At 36.3% G+C, this 25,471-nt stretch overlaps 8 protein-coding genes, 3 non-coding genes and 1 pseudogene across 13 annotated transcripts; 4 read left to right on the forward strand and 8 right to left on the reverse strand.

Moving 5' to 3' along the window:
* Nucleotides 1-78: 78 nt before the first annotated feature.
* On the forward strand, nt 79-1,574 carry srh-255 (Serpentine Receptor, class H; the record flags this gene model as incomplete). Its single annotated transcript, NM_001028696.1, has 4 exons — nt 79-382; nt 703-887; nt 935-1,165; nt 1,305-1,574. The coding sequence occupies 4 exons, from the start codon at nt 79-81 to the stop codon at nt 1,572-1,574; spliced, it is 990 nt and encodes a 329-aa protein (NP_001023867.1).
* A 674-nt stretch (nt 1,575-2,248) lies between these two features.
* On the reverse strand, nt 2,249-2,957 carry F28B1.10 (annotated as a pseudogene). Its single transcript has one exon. A coding segment is annotated over exon 1 (709 nt).
* A 767-nt stretch (nt 2,958-3,724) lies between these two features.
* On the forward strand, nt 3,725-3,795 carry F28B1.13. Its single transcript, NR_102104.1, has one exon. It is a non-coding gene; the product is annotated as an Unclassified non-coding RNA F28B1.13 (non-coding RNA).
* Nucleotides 3,796-4,241: 446 nt separating this feature from the next.
* Nucleotides 4,242-5,024, forward strand: T05E12.8 (Mechanosensitive ion channel family protein). Its single transcript, NM_001392684.1, has 3 exons — nt 4,242-4,382; nt 4,454-4,713; nt 4,804-5,024. The coding sequence occupies exons 1-2, from the start codon at nt 4,350-4,352 to the stop codon at nt 4,634-4,636; spliced, it is 216 nt and encodes a 71-aa protein (NP_001379469.1). The 5' UTR covers nt 4,242-4,349; the 3' UTR covers nt 4,637-4,713; nt 4,804-5,024.
* A 605-nt stretch (nt 5,025-5,629) lies between these two features.
* srbc-14 (Serpentine Receptor, class BC (Class B-like)) lies at nt 5,630-6,781 on the reverse strand (the record flags this gene model as incomplete). Its single annotated transcript, NM_074921.2, has 6 exons — nt 5,630-5,788; nt 5,834-5,938; nt 5,992-6,090; nt 6,135-6,341; nt 6,385-6,604; nt 6,660-6,781. 6 exons carry the CDS (start codon nt 6,779-6,781, stop codon nt 5,630-5,632), a joined length of 912 nt encoding a protein of 303 aa, NP_507322.2.
* Nucleotides 6,782-8,048: 1,267 nt separating this feature from the next.
* T05E12.10 lies at nt 8,049-9,061 on the forward strand. Its single transcript, NR_070090.1, has 3 exons — nt 8,049-8,072; nt 8,441-8,795; nt 8,849-9,061. It is a non-coding gene; the product is annotated as an Unclassified non-coding RNA T05E12.10 (non-coding RNA).
* Nucleotides 9,062-9,392: 331 nt separating this feature from the next.
* str-125 (Serpentine receptor class r-10) lies at nt 9,393-11,103 on the reverse strand (the record flags this gene model as incomplete). Its single annotated transcript, NM_074922.2, has 6 exons — nt 9,393-9,668; nt 9,722-9,928; nt 9,977-10,043; nt 10,089-10,302; nt 10,348-10,432; nt 10,921-11,103. 6 exons carry the CDS (start codon nt 11,101-11,103, stop codon nt 9,393-9,395), a joined length of 1,032 nt encoding a protein of 343 aa, NP_507323.2.
* An 873-nt stretch (nt 11,104-11,976) lies between these two features.
* Nucleotides 11,977-13,092, reverse strand: T05E12.3 (BTB domain-containing protein). The gene is made up of 5 exons (NM_074923.5): nt 12,992-13,092; nt 12,837-12,937; nt 12,428-12,739; nt 12,264-12,378; nt 11,977-12,214 (listed from the first exon to the last, which is right to left on the reverse strand). The coding sequence occupies exons 1-5, from the start codon at nt 13,050-13,052 to the stop codon at nt 12,018-12,020; spliced, it is 786 nt and encodes a 261-aa protein (NP_507324.1). The 5' UTR covers nt 13,053-13,092; the 3' UTR covers nt 11,977-12,017.
* Nucleotides 13,093-13,359: 267 nt separating this feature from the next.
* On the reverse strand, nt 13,360-14,998 carry srw-20 (G-protein coupled receptors family 1 profile domain-containing protein; the record flags this gene model as incomplete). Its single annotated transcript, NM_074924.1, has 3 exons — nt 13,360-13,531; nt 13,584-13,925; nt 14,475-14,998. The coding sequence occupies 3 exons, from the start codon at nt 14,996-14,998 to the stop codon at nt 13,360-13,362; spliced, it is 1,038 nt and encodes a 345-aa protein (NP_507325.1).
* Nucleotides 14,999-15,594: 596 nt separating this feature from the next.
* T05E12.9 (Polynucleotide 5'-triphosphatase) lies at nt 15,595-17,921 on the reverse strand (the record flags this gene model as incomplete). Its single annotated transcript, NM_001129532.3, has 7 exons — nt 15,595-15,756; nt 15,807-15,938; nt 16,786-16,878; nt 16,928-16,987; nt 17,038-17,214; nt 17,565-17,726; nt 17,781-17,921. 7 exons carry the CDS (start codon nt 17,919-17,921, stop codon nt 15,595-15,597), a joined length of 927 nt encoding a protein of 308 aa, NP_001123004.1.
* Nucleotides 17,229-17,249, reverse strand: 21ur-15260. The gene has a single exon (NR_070091.1).
* A 2,183-nt stretch (nt 17,922-20,104) lies between the features above and the next one.
* On the reverse strand, nt 20,105-24,545 carry T05E12.6 (CUB-like domain-containing protein). Of its 2 annotated transcripts, NM_074926.9 has the most exons (7): nt 24,468-24,545; nt 24,300-24,424; nt 24,151-24,257; nt 23,991-24,103; nt 23,400-23,943; nt 20,366-20,686; nt 20,105-20,318 (listed from the first exon to the last, which is right to left on the reverse strand). In NM_074926.9, the coding sequence occupies exons 1-7, from the start codon at nt 24,541-24,543 to the stop codon at nt 20,141-20,143; spliced, it is 1,464 nt and encodes a 487-aa protein (NP_507327.3). In that variant the 5' UTR covers nt 24,544-24,545; the 3' UTR covers nt 20,105-20,140. The 2 variants fall into 2 exon arrangements, with proteins under 2 accessions (NP_507327.3, NP_001123002.2); NM_001129530.7 differs by lacking the exons at nt 20,105-20,318; nt 20,366-20,686 and having other exon boundaries at nt 23,783-23,943; nt 23,991-24,096.
* Nucleotides 24,546-25,471: the final 926 nt, after the last annotated feature.

Raw genomic sequence — 25,471 nt, forward strand, 5'->3', positions numbered from 1 at the left:
CGAAGAACTGGTGATTTTCCAGATTCTAGATTTGTGCATTTTTCTTTCCAAGCTCCATTTCATCATAAATTTTTCCCAATGTTTCTAGAATCTCCCGAAGTTATGCTTGACGTTCTGCACATTATCACTACAATTTCATGTCCGTTCCAAGTGTTTGGCATCTACTGTATCCTGTTCAAGACCCCAAAAACTATGGTTTCAATTAAATGGATCCTGCTGAACTTGCACGTATGCTGTCTGTTATTTGATTTAGGACTCACCGTACTCAGTGCTCCTTGTCTCATATTACCTGCAATGGCTGGATTTCCACTGGGAATTTTGTGGACAATATTTGAAGTTCCAATTATATTTCAAACATATTTGATTTTTACCAGCTTGCTCAGTAAGTGAAAGGTTTTGATGACGCCAGTAATGATCTAGAAATTTTGAAATTGGAGTTAACAATAAGAAGAGTGTTATGTATTGAGGCAATTGAGGAGAAAATGAAGTTACTGCACAAGTTATAGAAATCGTGACAACGCGTGGTTTGTTGCTGAAGAAAAACTCTTACTGTGTAGCCATGAAACTAACTAGGATATTTTTTCTGTTATTTGTATGGACGACACTCCGTTTTCTGTTTTTTTATAGAAATTGGAATGGTACCATAAAACTTACGCTCCTTTTCAAACTCAGTTCTGTTCAGCTAATAATTCAAATTTTCAGTGGTATGTAACGCAATTCTTGTTATGGTCGAAAACCGATACTATCAAATGTTTGCGAGAAACAAGGCATGGCATCACTTCCGTTTACCATACATTTTTCTACTAACTATTCTCAACATGACTTGCGCATTAACTTTATATTATTATGTGCCAGATCAACCGGCGGCGCTGGAATATGTGTATAAGGTGAATGATCTCACAGTATAACCATTCAAGTTTTTATTTATTTCCAGCAAGTACCAAATATTCCCGCCGAGTTCAAGTCTCGTCCCATGTTTGTGCTGTCGATTGATATTGGTGTCCCCATAGCCGAATTCATTTTAATTATCATATTTCTGTTTTCTAATGGAATTATTTTTATCGCATTGATCCATTGGAATATGAACTCGTCAACTATCAAACAAGTGAAATCAACGCAAACCAGGAAAATGGAAAAGAAGTTTCTGCTAGCGATCTATGTTCAGGTTGGGTTTTTGCCATTTGATTTGTAGTTTCCGCTAAGGTTGCCAGGTGGTAAACCAAATTGATATGAAGTTAAGAAAACCAGATTCCAAAAAACCCACGTAATGTTAAGCTTCTCGAAAATGTCAGTTACATTTTCAGGCAGGTGTTGTGATGATTGCACTCCTGTGCCCAGCCACCTATGTCATATTCTCGGTATTCAACGATTACTACAACCAAGCCGCTAACAACTGTATGTTCATTTCCTTCGCATTTCACGGAATATTCTCAACACTTATCCTTCTATGGGGATATAAGCCGTACCGAAAGTTTTGCATGGATATCATGAAGTCAATAAAAGCCTACAGAGAAAAAACAACATTGGCTGTTGGAACAGCAGAAGTATCTCGATTAAGAAACGCCATGGTGTAATTTTGTATTTATTAATTTGCTTTGGGAACTGTTTTTAAATGATAACAAGATCAAATTGTCCGCAATTTTGATGTAGTATTAATTAATAATTCATGTTTTCCTTTGCTAATAAGCTTATGTACTGACTGATCTAGGAAAACACATCACAAATGAGCAAAATCGTTTGTCAATGAATATTTAAATGTTTTATTGTTTCTTACGTCACAATCTGTTTTGCGAACTCCTCCGACAGGATGCTACAAAATTTCAGCGCCGCAACACTGAAATAGTCCTAACGTCCTTCTAAATAGGCCGCGGGTCGAAGCGTCGCTTCTGAAAGTGGGTGGATCCCTTTTTTAACTGTCTTGCCACTATAATGGTACACGCTTTTCAAACGTCTTCAAGGCTCATACCGATCAATCAAGTAACCTTGGAACCTTGGAAAATCCTAGGATTGTGAAACGCCAACTGGTCTCTTTCAGCATAACCTTTGAACAAAAATATCAATATTCAACACTTTATCCTTACTACGTTAATTGATTGTGAAGTTATTGTGACCACAAAGTATGAGTCACATTTAGTTTTATATCGAAGTCTTGCGTGATTCCCGGCTCCGTCATAGCTTGGCTCAAACATTATCGCGAACGCAGTGATGTCTCTACAGGGAAACACAATGTAACAGTAGACAAAGCTGGGGGACGACAGTAGAGTCTGAAAACTTTCAGGTGCTCTTCAATTCGAGTATTACTAGTGTTACCTTTAACATTATCCTTACATCGTTTTCATCAAATTTCGAGACTCTTACTTCAAACTGATCAAAATGAAGAAAACACTCGATACTCTCAATACTATTCTGTTTGGATATAATAGCGATTTTCGCTTTTTTCCACTGCTCCAGCTGAGCAACTTCCCGGAATTTGATTATCTCTTCATCATGAGAATATAGCCAGATTCTTCTTGGAATCCCTGGTTTGACACATGGCAAAATTGAAAGCAATTGTTGCTGGGAGACCGTGAGATCAAGGTTTTGAACATGCAATGGATTAATTGATTCGAATAAATGTAAGAGACAATTTGATCTTGTCACAGTGTCTTGTGTGAGACTAATTTTGAAATCTTTCAGCTTGAGTTTTGGGTTCTTCAGCAGTTCGGTCGCATCAATGAATGCTGACTCGAAATGATGTTGGTTTAAAACGTGGCAGTTGATTATGTCGCAATTAATTTTATAATTGGCAGCAGACAAATTACGGGTTTCCGATATTAAAGATTATTTGCTGATCTACCAGTAAAATGTCGGCTGCTCATGTATGTTTGTATGAAAAAACAAATTAACCTTTCAATAGGATCTAACTTGAGCACAATATGTCGAAGAATATCTACAGGAAAATTTGAAAATTCGTTAGACATTATTTCAAAATACAAACTAGCGTTATTGCACTGTCAACACTAGTTTTCAATAAGAGGGCACAGACACAAAAAGGGCATACAATGACGTTGATAGAAGAGCAAATATTTTCTTATCAAGGTTTTGACTTTTTGAAAAAGGCGAAAAAATCAAACTTTAAATTTTTCAGAAAAAAATGAACGAGAAATTCAATTTGTGATTTTATGAAAAAAAAATTCAGGACAAAAAATATTAAAAATTTAGTTATTCAAATGTTCATTTAAATTTTCTGCGAAACATTTTGGCGGGAGTTCAAAATTTCAGTGAGAAATATTAGCGGGAGTTCAAATTTTCTGAGGAAAGTTTTAGCGATAATTAAAATTTTGTGTGAAAAATTTTGGCGGATTTCAAAATTTCAGTGAACAATTTTAGCGGGAATTCAAAAATTCAGTGAAAAATTTTGGCGGGAATTCAAATTTCAAAATGTAAAATTTCCAGAAAAATTGTAAGCGGGAAATTCAAATTTTTATATTTTAAGCAACTTTGGCCTTTCCAGCACGATATAAATCTGAAGTTATATCGGTTTTTGAAACTATACACATTTCCTCCTCCACAAAAAGAATTCAAATATCAATTCGAGGTCACTTTAGATCTGCACACTAGATTATCAGGGAGAAGATGTTCCCTCTAATCTGACCGAAGATGTGGGCGTGTCTTTCTCCAGGGAAGAAAGTGTTGGTGTGTGAGTCCTCAACGAACGTGGGACAGTCATTCATTCTTGTTTTGCAGGGCGACTGGTGGTTGCCCTATTCTTTATTCTCTCTTATTTATCGATTTTTTTGTTATTCAACTATCTTTGAATGTTATTTATAAGCCGGTGAGTAGTACACTTTATAAAATGTGGGCATTAATATAAAAAACTGACAGATCCAAAAAATATTAATTTTTTTCTAAAATCGAATTTTTCCTTCGAAAAATCCTGAATTAAAATTTCCGAAAATTCAGGATTTTTTGAAAAATATAATATCTTCCTAGCACCAAAAATTTTGGGGGATTCATTCTGTCCGGGCAAACTCATCCTTCCTGAAGCAAACTTTTATAGGCGACCCCGTGTACAGAATTTTCTTCTCAAAATGCCGAAAAAGTGGCTTCTAATTAAAATTTAACATCCCGTTTTAACATCCCGCTAAATAAGCCCCCTAGAAAAACTAAATTCTTCTACCCGAGTACTTGTAAGAATATCGCGAAATGATTTTTCCCGTGAAAAATTAATTCATATTCCAATTATATTTTCATTTTTTCGTTCAATTCGGTATTCCTCCTCGAAAAACCACTCCCACCAACACTAATACTGCGCTCTCTGTCCGGAACAAAGCACGTGCGTTGTGGATCTGTACGACAAGTACTCATGCATGCTCACTGTTCCATTTGAGGATTTTGCTACGGTTGGTTTTTATACTTTTAAAACAAGAAACAATATACTTTAAAAAACTTAAAACATGAAAACGGTTTTCAGAGCTCTTCATTCACATCGGCTGCCATCCAAATAATCATTTTATTGATTATCATGTGCTCGTTGACCCACACCGTCTACGCCATCGGACGAGCTCTTATCCCCTCAGTGGCAACACTGATCCGTCGCATGCGTAGCCGCCGCTACTACTTCAATACTTATATTGCTCGATCACTGGACCGCTAGATGGAGGAGAGATTTGGCATCGCCCGTGGTATTCCTGATGCGGCGCCGGCTCCAGAGCCGATCTGGATCAGTCACAAGTGGTTCGTGGCTTCCAAATCCATTTTCCCAGCGGAGATGTTGCCCGCGTAAGCATCATAGTTTCTGACATTAATAAACTATTTTTTCAGACACATGCAACGTCTCGGCTAGCCACCTACGTACAACACCGGGCTCCGCCACGAGCGGTGGAGCCTGCACTGTTGATTTCAGATCTCTGCTGCATTGATGAGATTCGGGAATTAGTTGTCGACACAACACAGCCTCTGTTTGTCGATACAGAGTCTGTTTTTGGCTAATGGAACTAAACTGGCCTTGATGTTTAAAATTGATTTTTTTCCGAAATAAATTTTTTTTACATTTGTTTTCTTAACAAGTCATTTGGTGTGTGAAATCGAAATTAGGAGTAGAAATAGCACAAGGGCACATGCGTTCCTCCCATTTGTGAAAGTCATTTGCCACACACTTGGCCCACCAGGCTCTGGGCACCAAATCGGTATGCTTTTAAGGCCCATAGACTACAGAGGAACAATTATCATCGAGTACATGCAGATTCTAAAAGTTTTGTATTAGATGAGTAAACTAATTTCCCGCAATTACCACTTAACAAATATTTTCTTTGCCAATTAGGCCACGATAAAAAGGTAATATAAAAGTTATTCGTTTGGCTCAAGGGCAAGATGAAACCAACTGCGGACAAAAGATTTATCAGGGTTACTGGAGTTGTTTATATCTTTTCTGATCTAAATATAAGCCACGCCTGCCCTAGCGATATGACCGATTAATCTGTTGTAAACTAGCATTCACCTCTGAATTTTGAAGGATGGGTGGGCTTTTTTCTCTAATAACATTTCCAGCTTTCCAGTGTTATTTTGTAATCGATGACTTTATGACTAATTCAATATACTACACTTCATTTTACAAAATGATTTCAATTTTAGACCATATGATCCAGAACTAGTCAAGATAGAGCAGGCGATGTTCCAGCACGCCTGCCCCGGAACGGCTCGATATTGAGTTAAGCTTCCCGTTCTTTTTGATGAGTGTTCGAGATACCAGAACTGCTTCAATAGCACAGCCAAGAAGCTTTGCAACAACTATGTAAGGGCCAATGTTCTGAAAAAAAACTTCTCAAAAAATTTTAAGAAGGCAAATCGCTACCTGGAAACTGAAAAATGAAATACTGGAAAAGTGAATTGCAAACATGTTTGGGAAAAATTCGAATAAGCACACATTTCCAGCATTAATAAGAGCTAGACAATTTGCCTGAAACTTTATAGCTTTCCAATTTCAAGGTTCTTCCTTGTGTGCTATGTTACCCTTGACAAGTCCTTACTCTCGCTATTGCCAAACTTGTTGAGTACGAATAGTTTGAGACCAAGTAGCATGTTGAAGAATATATTTAGAGCAAACATTATCTGAAATATTACCTCTTGCTTCTCCTCAGAAAATCCTAACTTACTGCTTTATAAGATGTCCAAAATTTCAAGAAACATGCGTTGATAGAACAGCCAAAAGCGGCACAGTTTGGTCGAATTTGGAGAGAAAATTCGCAAAACACAAATAGAAAAACGTCTTCGTTGAGCCCAATGCAAATAGACAAAATGAAAATGATAAATGTTGGAAATATAGGACGATACTTGTAAAAGTATATGGGAATATAGGCGGCCTGGAATATAATTTGAAATTTCGCGTGCACTCGTACAACTCACCACCACCCTCTCCACCGCAATTGCCAGTGAAATAATCGACCTGGCAGTCTCCAAATTGGAACTCGGCAGGCCAAGATAGAAAAAAAAGTTTTGCAAAGGCGCAAGTTCCTCATGAAAAACAGCAAAAACAACGACGAATGTCAAATAAATAGTCACCATTGCACCAAACATCACGTCTAATATAAAACGGAAGTTGAACAACACCAGCTCTTTTTTCTGACTGGAAGAAACTATTTAAACCCGGACGGTGTCGCGTGCAAAAGTGCAAAGCCTACTTGCCGACTTTTTTCAGCAGGAAAATGTTCATGAGACATGTGAAACCAGAGGATGCGACTCCTATTACGGAGATTATGATTGCAGACGCATTCATCACTTTCGCATGCTTTTCCGCGTCCATATCTGAAAAAAGTTTCAGCAGTCTATATTTTACAGGCTACACGGCGACAGTAATCTATGTCAGACCTTTTCGTAAACTGAGAAGTTCTCTCGGTCGATATCAGCGGCACATTCAGAATTAATACACCCGAATTGTATTTGCTTAGAAATCGATTTTACAGAACAAACTACAAACTACAAAATACAATTTACTACAGTGTGGGCCATAAACATGAGAATTTTTTAAAAATGTAGCAAACTATTCTATGTATAACCTACCGCTCTGCCAGCCATATTTTCTCGGTTTTCAGAAGTCTTACTAGATGTCAAATAGCATTTTTCTGTCAAATGATAATATTCTCACACAATCTTGAAAAAAGAAAAACCAGACTGGCAAGAACATATACATATTTTAATTAAAATTTTTGAAAAAAGGAAGTCTCTCATTCTCTTATTACTTGTTAGTTTCAAGGCAAATGAGAAACAACATGCTAAGAAATTTAATTGGGCCACAAATATCTAAAATCAAAAATGAATCTCTAAAATTCAGAAAACCTTAAAAGCGAACACAATCGAAAGTTTTGCACACTATGAAGCCATTTTTATCCTGTAATTTTGTTTGCTGCCCCGATGTAAGGGTACGGTAGGAGTACTGTAGCGTTTCCAAATTTTGAAAGTGGAAATATATTTGACCTGTACAGAGAAAATGATGAAATGATTATCTGAAAGAACAGATGTAGTTCAAAACCTTTTGAGCTCTGAAAACTTATTTTGGACCATTTCAAAACCAATTTAAATGGCTGCACCTGGAATTGCTGATAATAATTTACTCAAGATAAGATTTGAAATTATTTTGGTACACAGCGATTAAGAAACTTTTGAGAAGTGCTACTGTGATATCAGACCAAATCGCCGATACCGTGTGAAAATCAGTCAAAAACTGAAGCAAACAAATTTTGAATTCCAGAAACAAACTTCCAAAAACCTTTCTAGTACGACATAAATCTGAAGTAAGGTCGGTTTTGGAAACTGTACACAATTTCTCCCTCTCCTCCACAAAAAGAATTCAAATATCAATTCGAGGTCACTTTAGATCTGCACACTAGATTATCAGGGAGAAGATGTCCCCTCTAATCTGACCGAAGATGTGGGCGTGTCTTTCTCCAGGGAAGAAAGTGTTGGTGTGTGAGTCCTCAATGAACGTGGGACAGTCATTCATTCTTGTTTTGCAGGGCGACTGGTGGTTGCCCTATTCTTTATTCTTTCTTATTTATCGATTTTTTGGATAGTCAACTATCTTTGGATTTTATTCGGTAAGTAGTGTATACTTTATAACATGTGGACTCGTGCTTATGATTGGAAAAATTTAATGATCCAAAAAATTGAAACTTTTATTTTTTTTTGCCTATATCAAAATTGTCTATGTTTTAATCCTGATTTAGAATTTCTGAAATCTCAGGATTTTTTCAAATAAGGATGTCTTCCAAGAATCGAAAATTTCGGGCGATTTTACATTGACCTCAGAATGTTGAAAACGGGACTTGTAATTAAAATTCAACATTCCAAATTCAAGAGAAATTTCGAAGTCAAAATTGGATAGAATTAAGCTTTAACTAAATCAATTTAAATAATTAAAATTTTAAAAAGTGCAGAACTTTACATAAAAATCGGTTCCTTACAGATCTCCAAAAAGAACACACGACGGTCTGGAGTTGAATTGGAACGAGATCTCACTCTAAAGATCTCGAACGACGATGAATCGGGATGGATCGATGGATTCGAACGGGATGATGGATCGGGATGAACGACGACGACAAAGACAAAGGATCGGGTTCACAACTTGTTGTGGACAACTCGACTTTCCAGTTCTACCATACTGTTCCCTTTATGTCGCACTTGCGCCGGATGCTGGTTTTCCGATGACCTGAACTTTTTGGATCAACACGGTCAAGTTGCTTACTCTGTTAAGGCAAAGGGAGTGACTATGAACTTGTAGAAATGGGGAAAACGTTTCCTTTTTCAACATGAAGTCAGTGGTAAGTACACATTACCAAAACAATAAAATGATAAATGACATTGTTGATTTCAGATTTCTCAGGAATCGATGAGGTTCGAAAATTAGCCGCCTACACAACACATCCACTGTACGTTGACACCGAATCGTCCTATTTTTGAAAAAAGGAACACAGCTAGCGTTGATCTCTATGCGACCCCACACAACGGCTCATTATGGTGATTCAAACATCTCTCCTCGTCCTTCTATTCTCAAGGGTTTTGAAACCTTAATTTTTTAATGTCATTTAAATTTTTTTACCAAAATTAAATTTTTTGTTTCCCAAATAAATTTTTTACGGTGTATGAAATTGAGATAAGCGGTAGGAGAAAGTTCTCTGCCACACCCATGGTGTTAGGTGCTCACCCGGCCCTGGGCGGCTAAATCCGTATGCATTTAAAGCCTATAGACTACAGCGGAACAATTATTTTGGCTTAGGGCCTATCAAGAAGCGATTAAGAAACTTATGAGACGTTCTACTGTGAAAAAATTAGATCAAATCCCCAATACCGTGTAAAAACCAGAAAAAAAAACTGAAGACACTATTTTTATTTTTACGTGAAATTACATGCAGCAATGTTTATCGTAATTGATTCATACTTGAAGAACGTCTTGCCGTAGAGCTCTCAATCCCCGTCAACCCTGCGGCAATTTTGTACGCCGTGCGTTTTTCAAGACATAAAACAAAGTTTCGAAAATCAGTGATCAAAAAAATTGCAATCAATGGATCCAACGCAGGATATACTCCGAGAAATGCTCCAATTTTGTTGACTTCAAGCCCTAAGTCCACACCAAAAAATGGTAACGCAATGAGGCTTCCCACTGGGATGAACATAGTTATACCAGGGAGTAGGGTCTGTAAAATTTGGATTTTTATTTGTAATAATTCGAAATAACCATTAAAGTTACCTGAAGAGTAAGTGTGAAGAAAAGTTGCCGATGAAGTTCCTTAGTTTTCTGGCTCATTGTGAAGCTGAACTTTTTCATGTAGAAAAATGTGCGAAGACCACAGAACAATATGGCAAATACACAGCTCTGCATTATAACTACACAAAATAAAAAGCCAAACACTTGTTGTATATTCCAATGTTCCGGGATAGATTCAGTCGGAGATGACTATAAAAATTAAGTTTTTTTTTCGAGAAAAAAAACAGAGTGTTTAACCTTGTATTTCATAGCCACAAATGCTACGTCAAAAGAATCCATATCGAAACTTTCTCGGAAAATTTTCCTGAAAAAAAACTTTAAAATTTTAGCCTTCCACCTAAGAACAAACTGATAATGAAGTTGAGTTTCCGGTACAGGTTTCATAAAGAACCATGCTTGGATAAGACATAGAAATAGGAGCACAAAACACGGAGAGCTTGTGTAGAAAATTGATTTTCCATTGAAAATGTGCAATTTTTCTGGTTTGCAAATTGCGATGTATCTGTAGAAGAACTGCAGAGCCAACACAGAAAGGCACAAGCCAAAGCAACCACTGGTAGTTGCTGGAATTTGATGCTCTTTATAGAATTGTAAAACTATAGACTTACCAATGAGTGGGAATCCGATATATTTGTCATGAGTAAACATGCCGCTCGAGACAATGCAGAAGGATCGTTCTTTGCAAACGAAGATCTGGAAAGTATAAGTATGTTGAGTATGGTAGAATAGCTGTTGCTTTCTTGCGCCCGGGTACCCGGGATATGTCAGATGCTAGATTTGTGTGCAGCGGAACCCTAAAGGTGTCGGAAGATGACATTGTCCTGCGATAGTACCCTAGGAAGATGAAAGGTGCTAGATTTGTGTGTGGTGAACTATCTTGTGCCAGCTACCGACACTAGCCGGGATCAAACATCAGCTTTTTGAGTTTTTGTGTTGTTAGGTTTTGTGTTGGCCAAACTCGAAAAAATGTCGGTCGCTATACTAGGCTCGGCAAAACTCGGAAAATGTCGAACACCATCCATTTGCATGGAGGAACCCAGCGTTAAGTGCGTGGTCGAGTTTTCAAAAACCCATAAAAACATCTGCAGGGCTTGTCCTGACTTCCAAAAATTATCACAGCAGCCGATACTTTCTGGGTTCAGAGGAGAGACCCGGAAGATAATATATTACAAAAAACTTACCGGTAAAGTCAAAAAATCCAAAACCGAATACATCATTGCCGACAAGGAGAAGGATATCATTAGAACACGGTACCGTCCGAATTGCTTACTCGTTTTTCTGCACAAAAGGTACAAGAGCAGTCCATTAGTCAGCTGAGATGCGAAAAATCCGCCAAATTGAATTATTTGAATAGTTTGTTCCATTTTATGTAAGTTGTGAGCTCTATGAATATTTAAATTGTTTTTTTTTCTAGAACCAACAGGTAAAGGAAAAAAAGTGAAGTGTTGTTCAGACTATGGGAAAGCTGAAAAATAATTTTCGGTTATTTTTTTTGTCAAAATAATAATTTTCTGTGAATACTAGTTAATGAACACTTTTTTCGAACCAGGAACTGAAAAAGTTTAGTAGCAGAAGCAACACGTGTAGAATTATGCCAAATTAGAAATTAATGTTTTAATTTGAAAAAAAAGCGAACATTATCAATTTTCTTCGAAATTTCAGGTATTTATATACGTAGAAATTCTACAAATAACATAAAATACAAATTTCTCAAGTGTAAAAATAATTGGATGAGTACATTTTTTTTTTCATATTATTCAGTGAAAATTGTCCTTTAGCAAAATTTTGCATATTTGTTACAAAATTTTTGCATACCTTAAATTCAAAATCTTTTTATACAAAAACAAATTTCGAAAATGTTTTGTTGGAAAACAAATCTAAGTTTTCTTTTTCAAAATTAGTACTCTAAGAAATGTCTAGGCAAATGAAAAGGCTAGCAAAAAAGCAAAAACGCCAAAAATCGGCCAATACTTTGGTGCATTTCTAACTTCGTTCTCATAATTGAATCACGGTCAGACTCTGCTTATAAATGGTGTAGCTATTAATAAGATGAAGGACGTTAGTGTGAAGGGGATTTTGCAAACGTTTTTAGTATTTTAGATACCACATTTGAAAAAATCTTCAAAACTGTTCAAGCTTCAAAAATTTTTTAAAACTCAATGAAATGGTTTTTTTTAGTTTGGAAATTTTTATAAAACAACTTATAACTTTTTTCACTCATATACAAACTTTGTATTAATCATGCATGTGAAGTGTAAATTTTTTGTGTTAAAAAATTTTATTCAATAACGATCTCCAGCTTTCTCTCCTCTTCTTCTTCTTTTGCAAAATACTGCTGAATTTTCTCTTCAAGATCCGCCATAAAATTAAGAAGAGGTCCGGAACGAATGATATCACAGTCTTTCCGTTTTCCGTAAATCCCAAAACTCCAGTTAGATGTCGGCTGTTCATCATCAGTTGCATAATGTGTGACTTCTGAAATTGGTATTTAGTAGGAGAATAATTTTTTTGTTTCAGAGCTTACTGAAATAAACATCCAATCGGTTCTGGTAAAGCTCGACAAAAGTCTTGAACGTGAATCCCGACGGGAAATGAATCAATCCATTTCGTGGAATGTAGAAGGAAACGATTAACACCGGCTGAAAATATACAACGGGTAAGGGAAAACTGAAAGGTGTAGTTCAATACTTTTTTATCTATGTTAGCCAAAATCTCCACCATTTTTTGATCGTCGTTGATGATTGCCGGTTTAAAATGGTCCTTGAACACATTTTTCGCCTCACAATCAGATATTGTGACTTTTTTTACCGTCGCAGACTTCACATCGCACAATTGGATCAAACCATTCAATCGAAAGAACTCTGCTTCTTGTCTGACCTCAGCCAACACTAGCTCGTTTACTGGGAGTGGAACGTCACCGTCTCGCAGGAAGTTGAGAATTGTATCAAAATGTTTCGGAGATCTATCAATTGTAATCAATTCTGGCGTTCTTTCTGTCTTCTGAACCAAGGTTTAAAACATTACACATACAAAATTTGAAGCATTCCACTGTTCTATATATTCACTAAAGAATATTGCCTTTTTGAATTCCACTCACCAATTCATATCGTACAACGTAGTTTTTCAACGCGCTTTCAGTGTTTAGTAGTGTTTTTATTGATGTTGTAAATTCGGTTCCACCAACGTATAATTTAATTTCGAAAATTCAATGTACAAATTAAAAATAAATAAAAAACAATAATTCTTACTTACCTTGCGCCTGGAGTCGAAAAATAAAAAATATTAAAAATATAATCGAAAACTTCACAATCATATTATTGGAAAACGAAATGTCAATCGTTCGGTGTCCTTATAATCTGATACGTTTAAGTAGTTGACTTTAATCTTGAAATTGAAGATGATAAGAGGCTTGTGACCGGAACGAAACCATTTTTTTTTGACAGTCCCGACTCAATCATAATGATTGTGTGGTGAAATCAAAGGTGAACTGTGTCTGGTAAATGTTTCATTTAACAATTAAAATACATTAAGTTATATTAAGCTATAAAATGCCTTCTGTTTTAATTTTGTCTTTTTTTTTCTCTCGGAGAATAGGATTCTGTGAAAACGTGTAAAACAATTTATTTCGAATACGGCTTCACAACAGTCACAGACAGCATTTTCTTTTTACAAAAAATAGATTTCAGTTCCATCCGATACACCGTCGACATCAGGGCACATATTAGAATATGTGATAATGAATTTACAGCTCTCACCGTGAACATTGCATAATAAGTCGATACCCAAAATCTCCTAAACAGTTCAACAGACAGTCAACTTGTACAAAAATTATGAAGCGACTAACGCGAACTTTTGACTAGTATCAATATGAATATTCATATTATATAATTGCATCCATCCTGTAAAACCAGTTAATCCTTCAGATAGCATAAATGTAATTGTCAGCCATAATATCATTTTGAACTTATTATCGGACTGATTCGAGCTGGTGGACTTAAGCAAATTTGCTTTTCTCTTCTTAATTGTTCGAAGTTGCAAAATCAATATGGTTGTGAGAATCGGGTATATTAAAGATGGTACGAAACGAGAACATATGCTAATGTGTATTTGGAGTGATGTAACACAGCTAAAACAATCGACTAGTACATAATGCTGCCATTCTGGTTTGGACTTGCTATTATTATAACTGAAAACGTGACACATTACTTACTCACTTACACAGGTAGAGCGGAAATACTTGAAGGTGGAGTAGCGCCAGTGGGGAAATTGTTAGAAACCACTCCTATGGTCCCAAAATGACCAAAAAAATATAAAACTTTTCGAAAACTTTTTTGAAAATTTTTTATTTACTGTCAAAAAGTGGCAATTACTCAGTTTTTGCCGCTCATAATTTTGGAAGTCGACCAAAAAATAATTGTTTTCGTCATTTTTTAATGTTCTAATTTTATTTAAATTATTTGTATTAAAACATTCAAGGGTTGAAACATTCGACATTTCTATAAATATCCTCAAAAGCTCGTATTATTAATAATTTTGGCAATGGGCCAAAACTTTGACCGGAAATTATGAAAAATCTAACATTTTTTGGAGATTTTTATTATGATATTCAGTTGTTGTGAATCATTATAGTGTATTTAGACAAAATCCCCACTGACGCAAATTAGCCGCCATTGAACAGTTTTTTAGAAACCCTGATTTACCTGTGCACTTACTTACCTACATACAAAAAACTTACAAAAGTATACTAGGAAGCCATTTGATTCGATAAGTCATAGCCAATTCTGTAAAGTCCACGAACATGACAAAAATAAATACAGCGATAGAAATTCTAACACTGACAGTTTTCTCATTGATCTTCTGAATTCGATTGTGCATTGGAAATAATACTGACAAAGTTCGGACAGCAGACATTACGACAGCCAACCACACAGAGTATTTCCGTGTTATACTGTAAAACAACGCCATGAGTTGCCCAGGAACATCAACTATTATCCAGCCATATACAAGAAATGGGTTCATCCTGTCTTCTATATACATTTGTGTCAGCATGTAGTCATGTTTATACCGGCGTGCTGCGCCGGTAAATGATAATGAATAATTGGTAATATCAGCGAGACATATTGCCAGCATAAATATAAAAATGCCACAGCAACGGAGAGGTTTTCGGATAAGAACCAGCAAGTGCAAAGAGTTCACCAATAGTGCAATTATCTGCAGCGGGAGTGCTGCGGAATCAAGATAAACCCAGAGTGAATACATAGGAAGTTTGTGCCAAAAAATGATTTTTTGATTTTGCCTCGACGATTTTTAAAGCTCGTCAATTGTAAATAGCAATTCGGCTATAGCATTAAAAAACAGACAAATAATAATTTTCCGATTTTTGGTGACTTGCGGATTGGAAATATGATTTATAAAGGAATATATAGATTGAAAAAAACACATTTTTTGGATGTGTATAGTTTGCGTCGTACATGGCTTTTTGATTTTTTGACTATTTTTCAATCGGAATTTGTGTTTACTAGGTATAATCAAAATAGCCAACCCTCCGCCCCCATGAGAATATAATTATTTTTGTATTGTTTTACCTTCAAAATACAAAAGAACACGAACAAAATAAAAAGCTAAGCAAACAATATTATAAAGATGTTTCGTTATTCAAACTTTTCGAAATCATATCATCTTTGCGTGTTTAATTATACAGAACAAGCGTTCGAAAAGTTTGACAAACCAAAAATTTGCATGGACAGACTTGTCTCTTGTTGAAAAGGTTTAACGTTAAACTTTTATATAATATTTATTTCAACTGGAATTAAAAAAACAGAACATTAAAAAAATCAACAAAAATAGAAAACTGCTTAAGAAATCGAAATTTTTTGAGTAAAATTAACCGACTTTAATTTTGTCACCAAAAATATTACGTTTTCGACGATTCTGCGATTCCTTCTTACATAGTCTTCGTACAATCCCACAATTAATTCAATTTCGATTTCGCCTCTCAATCCTTGTTCTTCGATAATCTGAAATATAGTTGGTAACTTAAACTTTCTGATATAGGTACTCAACAGACCTTAAGGAAAGATTTCTGATGTTCTCGAGGAAAATCAACTTTTCCTAAGAAGCTGTCTTGGAAGGTGTAATCTTGTAATCTCTTGGAATCATTTTTGAACTGGGTGACATCAATTTTAAATTTACGGGCAATCTGGAATAAATATTGTTTTTTTTTGAGCTAGAATTAAATTATAATGCACCAAACTGGCGTACGCTAAATTTTTTTTTATCAAACAGTAAAGTGCTAATGTATGCTTTTTGAACACTTACACATTTTCCTCAAGTTTTGCTGGCCTTCAACAAATTCTAAAACTGTCCAAATTTTTCTAGAAACATCTAGGACTTTCCAGATTTTCTAGAAAATTTTAGAGCTTTCCAAATGTTTTAAAGAAAATTCTTGAACTATACATATTTTTCTATAAAATTTTAGAACCTTCCAGATTTTTGTAGAAAATCCTTGAATTTTCCATATTTTCCAGAAAATTTTACAGCCTTCGAAATTTTTTAAAGAACATTTTTGAACTGTACATATTTTTCAAGAAAATTCTAGAACCTTCAAGATTTTTTAAAGAAAATTCTTGACCGTTCCAGAATTTTTCTAGAAAGTTTTTTCTCTGAAAATTTTAATTTCCTGCCAAAACTTATGGGGAAGAGGTGTTGACACGATGGGCCACTAACCCCAAAACGATATCTATTCAAAAGACGAAAATTCAAATTTTCCTGAACAGCAGTAATCCTACAGTACTACTACAGTACTCATATTCCTCCACTAACCTACAGTACTCATATTCCTCCACTAATCCTGAACCAATGTCCCTTCGAATGACAAAAACTCAATTTTTCCTAAACTACTGTAATCCTACAGTACTTATACAGTACCCCGACCATACTAACCCTGAACCAATATCCCTTCATAAGCCAAAACTTTGCACACTACAATGACTACAAGTAATGCAAATATTTATCTAGTTGCATGAAAACGGTTTAAACTAACATACCTTCAACTGATTTTCTTCGTCAATGTATGTGTAGAGTAGATTTGGGAGTTCTTGGCGTTTGGTCGCAGTGATAGCAACTATTGCCGGAGCGTTCTAAATGTCACATTTGTATTTGAAAATTTAGCAAAAAAAATCAACCGACCGATTCACGATAGCTTGGCGTTCTGCTATCTTTTACGTTGAACATATAGACTTTTCCCCGCTGGAAAGAAAAACAAATTCTCGAGATGAAAAGATTTTGCCAGCTCTTACTTCAACCCGGCAACCGTCTTCATTCTTCACTGCTCGGATAAGGCCAATAACCGGAGAGTAAATGTACTTGAACTTAAATTCACGAAATCGTGTGTTGCACCGTTGCACATGGCTCTCAGACACAGCCAACCCGAGGAACTTCCGAAAAGATTGGATTTTTGAAGAAGGCCTGTGGATCTGAAAACTTTTTATTTGTTTTGTCTTCACAGATAATGTTCATGTTTGATAAGCTAAGTTTCAAAAAATCTATGCGGAACGGTATTTTTCAGTCAACGTAGAAGGTTTGACTTTTTTCGTGGAGCCTTTAAAAAATATTACATTGTGAAAAAAATGTTTAAAGTTTTGGAGGCAATTCAAATTTTCAGATAAAAATTTTGGCGGGAATTCAATTTTTTAGAGAAAAATTTTGGCGGACATTCAAATTTTCTGACAATTAGAGAAATTTTGGCTCTACTGCAGGCTTAAATGACAAATGTGTAATAGTTTTTGTAAACCACGCACATTCTTTACTAGTTCTATCAACTCACCACTGTCGGTTTCGGCTTCGTAAGATCATAAGTGAAGAGTTCGTTCCGGTATACCTTACTCATTCCATTTTTCATGAAGACGAGGCGATTTTTCAGTGCATTCATATGAACTTCCAATGATGTTACCTTCTCGGACAGACACATTGAAATGTCTGGTGTTTGCTGCAAGTTGGATTTTCAAAATCTGAAAATTCTAAAAAATCAACTCAACCCTACCGGACTTGTGATTTCAATGCGAGTTGAACCGGAGAGGCCAAACACATCCACGGCTTCTTTTATAGGACTCCTCATTTCTTCCATTTCCGCGTACAGCCGCTCGTCTCGTGAAGAGACTGAACATTGAACATCGGGATCCATGTCACGAATTTCGCCATCTTCCAATTCGGGAACTTTCGGAAAATTTGAAAAAAAAATATAGAAATACATAAATGAATATAAATTTTACCTCATACCGCTCTTTGGAGAATTCCTCTCGCGGCTTTTTGTAGGAAGAGCCAATATCTCTAGAAGAGCTTCTTTTGGACATTATTACGGAATTCTTTCTAAACAAAAATCGATTTGCTAACTTGAAAATTAAATAAAGTTGGCGCGCAGGTTAGCAAGAAGGGATGTTGGCGTAATTAGATACGTAGGCAGAAAATATCCCCATAGGTATGCACGTAGGTAGGTGGTGGTAGACAGCCACTCGAGTAGGCTAGCAGTTGGAAAGTAATCGGCCAGCATGAATGAGACACGAGGGTAGGGAAAAAGTAGGCATGGAAGTAAACAATAAAAAATGCAGGCATGAAGCAGGAGCACAGTTGGGCTTATAGAGATGCACCACTTAAAAAGCAGGCAAAATCAGGCACGTAGATAGGTACTCAGGTGGGCATAAAGTAGACAAGTAAGCAGGCGGAACTGACTAGGGAACCGCCAGAAGGTGCCCATCGGACTTGCATATGAGGCAACTACTATTTTAATTTTTATGCTTTTATTCCGTTTCTAATGCTTTTCTCTCAAACAAAAATTTTTTGGAATAAACTTTCAACTACAAACTTGTTCTTTACAACAATATCAACAACTTTTCAGTAGATGACTTTTCTGTAAAAATTTATCTACGGAGATATGAGCTACCAAAGTGAATATGGAAAATTGCTTCGTTAGATCGTTAGTTCTTCCTTACAGTGCTATTTTAGGATCTTTGAAAGCCCGCCGTAAGCTTGTTTCTGGAGTTTTGCCGCTAAAAATTCACGAGCAACCGTTTTAAGACATGCACTATCGAATGTCATAGGTCTCATATGCAAGTCCGATGGGCACCTTCTGACGGTTCCCAAGTGAGATAGGCACAAAGGTAGGAAAACGAGAAACAGTAATAAAGTAGGAGGTAGGCAAAAATACATGTTTTTATCTCAATTCTGTTTTAGAATAAACTTTGAACTACTGATATTCGTTACAAATTACCAAACCCTAAAAATATGATTATTTTTAGAATGAAAACATTTTGAATTTTCAAAAAAAAGTTTTTACATTTTTCATCAAAACTGGAAAAAATTAAATTGTCAAAAAAGTTTTAGCTACTTAATAATCCGCAAAAATGCGAGTGGATGTTTTAAAGTGAATTTTCTTTTAAAAAATCCGATAATTAATTCGTTTTTGAACATAGGTGAAAAATCAATTTTTTTCTTTTTTTTGCTGTTTTTTTCAGAAACAGTTTGAAATAAAATTTTCAGATGAGTCATTTTTCAAGATTTTTTTCCTTCTACACTTTGTCCTTGTTTTTTCAAAAATGTGTTTTTTTGTTATTTTTCGATATCTTTTTTTCTAAAATGTTGTGAACTGTGATAAATTGGAAGGAATTGAACGAAAAATGACCCAAAGCTGAATTTTGGTTGAAATAAAGCAGCGCAAAACAACAAAAAATTCAAACGAAAAATCCTATTTTCACGCTCTGATTCAAAATATCATTAATTAAGGAACATGTTTTTATAAATTTTTGATAAAAACTGTTAAAAAGAGGAGATGAATTGGAGAAATTGGAAAGAATGGTGACGGCTATCAAGGGTTTGTTATGTTTTCGTATGATTAGTTATAAGGAAGAGAGCAGTGGACAGGTCAGAAGAGAAGAGAGAGAGAAAAGAGGGGCTCGAGGTGAGAAGGAGATTTAGAAAAGGGGAAAAGTACATATGTGTCTCATTATACAAGGTTGCACTTTTAACTGAGGGCTTGCGGAGAGACTCAGATTATATCACCTCAAATTATTTTACGATGAACATCAAATAGAAATAATATTTGTCGGCTAAATTTAAGATGTTGCAGAGCCAGACAAGAAAGGAATAGGAGAATTGCAAAAATCATTTATATGAGAGAGTAGTTAATTTCAAAGATAGTTTACATTCACAAATACTTTCTCTGATGAAACTTCGCAAACATAAGGTCAATTTGAATTTGATCCGTATACTTCAAAATGTGTCCTACTTTCCATACCACCTCTACAGACCTCGTTTGCTTTTAAAACTCTATTCAACTTTCTACTAAACCCGCTTTTGAGGTTGTTAAAAATTAGTCCGTAACAATTTTCATTTATCAAATCAAAAAATTCAGCAGAGTAAAAATATCAATATCATTAAAGACAAATTGGTAGAAGATAACTTGATAACTTGAAAGTTCATGTAAAATGCTCCTGTATCTGCAATACTGGGATAATATTCAACACTTAATGAAGTTCCGGGAAACCGCAGGGTAGAATTTGGAACCACCGTGTTTGACGTGTCGATTCTGCAATGCAAATATTTAAACAAAAATTGTCTTCAACTGTAACCTACATCATTTGAAGTAGTACCATTTCGTTCATATAACTAGTGAGAGTCAATCTAGAGCCATTCACCATAGTTGTAGCAACATTGCTCACTTTGAAAGTAGCCAGTTTCGGATCGGGTGAATGCAGTGTAATATTAGTATGTCGTGAGCTAGATGGAGGCTCATACGGATCAGAAGAAATAAAACCACTTTGATCGTAGTCTGTAGTCATTCCAAATGAATCACGTTTTCGAGTGAGAGAAATTGTGGACTTTCCGCCAGTGAATAGTAACGTTGTCAACTGTCCAAAAAATTTTTGTGGGAGACTGAGCTGACTGTTTTGTACCCTGAAAACCGAATTTTTAAAGGTTTCTGCCTCTTTCCTATAACCCCCATCTTGCCACGCACACGCGTTTTCGATGTCCGAAAAAAATGTCCGAAAAATGTCCGAAAAAAATGTCACACAACTTTGAACGTTTATATCTCGGCTCTCACTGTACCAAATTTTGAAATTCTTTTTTTTCCACATTCACAAAATATAGCGACGTGTGTTCATCTAAAAGGGGGTTGATTTGGGAGCATCCTGTCGGCTCCGCAAGCGGAAAACCACACCCTGCTTGTTTTTGCGCACACCGAAGTACTGGCCGAAAACCACTTTAAATTGAAGGAAAATTCGAGATTCAGTTCAAAACGTTTGAGACTCGAAACTTAAGATCTCCTTTTCAATACCTATCCACTGTATCTAAGCTCATTGTGATATCTTTATTCATTATTTTTAAAACGATAATTAAAGTTTTGCCAAAATTTCTGCACCTCCCCCCTTTTCTCACACACACACACACACCCACCTCCCCCTTTCATATTTGGTGTGTTTTCGGCCAGTTTTTCACTATTGTTGCGACCATATCTCCGTTATTCTTGCTCCTTTTCCAAAATTTTTTTTGGAAAAATGTTTATCACATCAAGAGGAACTGGTAAATATAATTTTTTCCTTCGAAAAGTGGCTATAAAAGTCTCAAAAATCGACAAAATGAACTGTTCTATCAAACAATTTACATTTTTCCATAAAAATCACAAACTTTCCACTATCGTTCCGGTTTTTATGTTAAATTTGGAGTTAATAGAATAATTAAAAATGTAATCTCAAATTACAGCTCTTTCTGATCATTTTTCGCAGAGATAGTGTAATTAATTTTAGCCCTTGAAAATTCAGTTTTCCTCTTTTCCTGGACAAGTTTTCAACTATACTTTTGATTTTATGTTTTAATTTTGATAATTTTCACTAAAGAAAGGTCGACAAACTAAATTTGGTCAGTCTTGACAACTTTCAGCACATTTGTGGAAGTTTTGAGCTTCCAGGCCTTCCCAGAAGGTGATATATTTCAATTTTTGTTATTTTTCAAAATAATAAACGCCGTATTATTTTACTTTTTACGCCAATTTCAAAAATATTCTCCGGCTACTTTTCGCTGACATTTTGTAGTTAATTTTTGCCCTTGAATCAGTTTTTCAGTTTGTTCTGTTCCTGGACAAGTTTCCAACTATCTTTCCAAATTTATGTTTTAAATTCAAAAATTTCTACTGAAGCAAGATAGACACACTCTTGGAAACTGTGGGCTGGCTTTAATCCTAACCCAAGCAGAGCAGGATGTAGGCCTGAAACGTGGTTGTTATTCAATCAAGCCTAACAACCAGGTTTGAGGGCCGCAGGCCCGAAAACTCTTGGAAACTGTGGGCTGGCTTTAATCCTAACCCAAGCAGAGCAGGATGTAGGCCTGAAACGTGGTTGTTATTCAATCAAGCCTAACAACCAGGTTTGAGGGCCGCAGGCCCGAAAACTCTTGGAAACTGTGGGCTGGCCTTAATCCTAACCCAAGCAGAGCAGGATGTAGGCCTGAAACGTGGTTGTTATTCAATCAAGCCTAACAACCAGGTTTGAGGGCCGCAGGCCCGAAAACTCTTGGAAACTGTGGGCTGGCCTTAATCCTAACCCACGCAGAGCAGGATGTAGGCTTGAAACGTGGTTGTTATTCAATCAAGCCTAACAACCAGGTTTGAGGGCCGCAGGCCCCAAAACTCTTGGAAACTGTGGGCTGGCCTTAATCCTAACCCACGCAGAGCAGGATGTAGGCCTGAAACGTGGTTGTTATTCACTTAAGCCTAAAAATTAGGTTTGAGGGCCGCAGGCCCGAAAACTCTTGGTAACTGTGGGCTGGCCTTAATCTTAACCCACGCAGAGCAGGATGTAGGCCTGAAACGTGGTTGTTATTCACTTAAGCCTAACAACCAGGTTTGAGGGCCGCAGGCCCGAAAACTCTTGGAAACTGTGGGCTGGCCTTAATCCTAACCCACGCAGAGCAGGATGTAGGCCTGAAACGTTGTTGTTATTCACTTAAGCCTAACAACCAGGTTTGAGGGCCGCAGGCCCGAAAACTCTTGGAAACTGTGGGCTGGCCTTAATCCTAACCCACGCAGAGCAGGATGTAGGCCTGAAACGTGGTTGTTATTCACTTAAGCCTAAAAATTAGGTTTGAGGGCCGCAGGCCCGAAAACTCTTGGAAACTGTGGGCTGGCCTTAATTCTATCCCAAGAAGAGCAGGTCGTATGCATGAGCTATTCTACTTTTTCTTCACGCTTCTTTGTAGTTCACATTGATCATTAAAGACACGTGTACTTTATTGATAAAACATTCAAATTATTCTTGAACGAAAACTCAACGTAAGATGATCATACAATGTTGGATCTGGAGCAATGAATCAAAGTTTCAAGAGATTTCACTTTACACAGTAAGAGCTTCAAGGCGGCCACTCCTAAAGGAACTTCAAGGAGATCTTGAATAACCCCATGACAGGTTCGAGGCGAAGCCGAGAACTCGCGCCAGCTACTTTGCTAATAACTTAGAGCGAATTAATCCTATCCCCATTCCCGAAGGGCTGGCGGGCCCACAGGCCCGCTAGTCGCTCAATAATAATTGCCGAATTTTGCCGAGCTCGGCAAATTTGCTTTTTTATTTTCCGTGATCTTTAAGCTTTTGCCTAATTCTCAAACCGATCAACTCACTCATATGCAGCAAGTAAATTGCTATTTCCGCCTCCATCGTAAGCTTTCACGACTCCTGCACCGTTTAACGCCGTAAGCACGTAATGTACTGCCGCAGGTCTATGATATAATTGCAGAGCAACTACACTGTTCCTTGCATCCATGCTCATTGGTTCACATTCTTGATCTTTCATGCAATAAATGCTATAAAATTGTGTGATATTCTTGGTATTTTCATAGTCTAGAACTATCATCGGACAGTCGCTGATGAAACCGGAATTTCCAATGTACAAAGCTGTTAATTGTGCTCCAGTGGACACAAACTGTGATTTCAAATTTAAAAGCTCTAAGCCAGTGCCCAAATAAGGTGAATTCCAATCAGGACCATCAAAAAAAATTAAACCACGCATATACTGAAGGTTACTACTCAGAACGGGTGGTTGAATGGTCAATGACACTCTAGTTTCCGCAGATATCAACACTTGTTGTTGAAGGTCAATTGCATAGATCGGTGGTAAATTATTTGATTTTGAGATGTTCAAATAATTTGTGGTGAAATTTGGGTCTGAACAATTATCATTGTTATTAGTTATCTGTTATTAGTGATATCACATTCATCCCAATAAATTACAAATCCAAAACCAACTTCCCGATTTCCAGTCGAGAGTTGTATCTTGCCACCGGGTGAGATAAAAAAGAAAAGTGTATTTTTAACAGACTGAACTCTGTAAAACAATCTTAATAATGGCAGTTTTGTATGTTATTCACTCACTCTTCACTCCTCCCGAGCTGATCTGTTACCTGAACCGGTGCAGTTGTATTATCATTGGTGACCACATATAAATGAACACGTGCTGAGTAGTTTTGTGGAACATTTATCTGAAAATTGTGGTCCGCCTAGGTACTAATAAAGAGGCTCACTTGATAATCGCAATTGTAAAGTTTTGGAAAATTTTGGATATTTGAATTGTTGAATACACCGGGATAAGATGTCCCAATAGTTGTGTTTGCCGGTTTATCAAATGTAACAACTCCGCCGCTGCATTCTAAAACTTAAGTTATGATGTGCAACCGAATGTTTCAACTAACCTGGAATAGTAGCATTTGAAAAAGCTATAACAATGGTAAAAATGAGAAATATAGCTTTCATTTCGAAATGAAACATGTTCTGAGCTCCGTTGCAGTCAATATATGTACTACGGCTGTTAACTGATAAGAAGTAATTACATTAAAAAAACCGATAACGCCCAAAATGTTGAATTATAGTTGATTCAAATTTATTTATCATTTCTAGAAAACGTTTGTCTTAATGTTTTATTTTGAAATGTAGAAGAATTTGTTGCTGGGTGATCCATTTGGTGACATGTCCTTTGGGTGACATGACAAGTCTTTTGTAATCTTGGTCAGATCGGTGATCTTTAGCAAATAATGCACAGAGTACTAAGAATTTCCAACTTGAATTACTCTCCTTACCGGATTGTTTAAAAGTACACTTACATTATCGTACTGTAAAGCTACTTAAGAAAAATATTTAAATCGTGAATTGAAATTCAAACTACATTTCGATCCCAAAAACTAAAAAATCAATGATATCACTGTGCAAGTCGACGAAACCGATGAAAAGACTGATAGGCACTTATCGGTTTCTAAAAATTTGTGTATAACGATCAAAAGCTGAACTGTATCTATTTTGGTAACTGGAGAATCGCTACGAGCGGAGGTTTAGGAAACCCTCAAGAACTTAATCTGAATTCAGTACGTAAAAATATAGCAAAAGAATTTTTTACACTGCTCTCATGAAAATATGACTGCATTTTGTTTCCAAAACTTAACAGATCACTGATTGCACTATGAATGTCTGCAAATACTGATAAGAGTCCTGATGACAAAAATTCGGTCTTGTACAATCAGCAAATTCAAGACAATGAGTTGTGACATCATTGATTATTTTTCTTTATTTTTGCCTTTTCTGACACGAATATATCAGCTGAACTCTCGATTCAGCAGGACACAAGTTTTGCAGTGACAAAACTTCCGTTGACGTTAATAGGGTTTTGAATTCACCTGCACAAACATGTATCTCTTCACTTCAA

The sequence above is a fragment of the Caenorhabditis elegans genome, chromosome V (genome assembly GCF_000002985.6).
Source record: "Caenorhabditis elegans chromosome V".
NCBI classification, from domain to species: domain Eukaryota; kingdom Metazoa; phylum Nematoda; class Chromadorea; order Rhabditida; family Rhabditidae; genus Caenorhabditis; species Caenorhabditis elegans.

Excerpts from the sequence above, each read along its gene's own strand:
- T05E12.6 (NM_074926.9), bottom strand. The coding sequence starts at position 24,543 with ATGTTTCATTTCGAAATGAAAGCTATATTTCTCATTTTTACCATTGTT. Across the intron at positions 20,687-23,399 it reads AATTTACTTGCTGCATATGA|GGTACAAAACAGTCAGCTCA; the intron begins GTGAGTTGATCG and ends TTCGGTTTTCAG. Across the intron at positions 20,319-20,365 it reads ATGGTACTACTTCAAATGAT|AATCGACACGTCAAACACGG; the intron begins GTAGGTTACAGT and ends TTTGCATTGCAG.
- T05E12.3 (NM_074923.5), bottom strand. The coding sequence starts at position 13,052 with ATGATTGTGAAGTTTTCGATTATATTTTTAATATTTTTTATTTTTCGA. Across the intron at positions 12,938-12,991 it reads TTTTCGACTCCAGGCGCAAG|AAATTAAATTATACGTTGGT; the intron begins GTAAGTAAGAAT and ends ATTGAATTTTCG. Across the intron at positions 12,215-12,263 it reads CCGATTGGATGTTTATTTCA|AAGTCACACATTATGCAACT; the intron begins GTAAGCTCTGAA and ends TACCAATTTCAG.
- T05E12.8 (NM_001392684.1), top strand. The coding sequence starts at position 4,350 with ATGCTCACTGTTCCATTTGAGGATTTTGCTACG. Across the intron at positions 4,383-4,453 it reads CATTTGAGGATTTTGCTACG|AGCTCTTCATTCACATCGGC; the intron begins GTTGGTTTTTAT and ends AACGGTTTTCAG.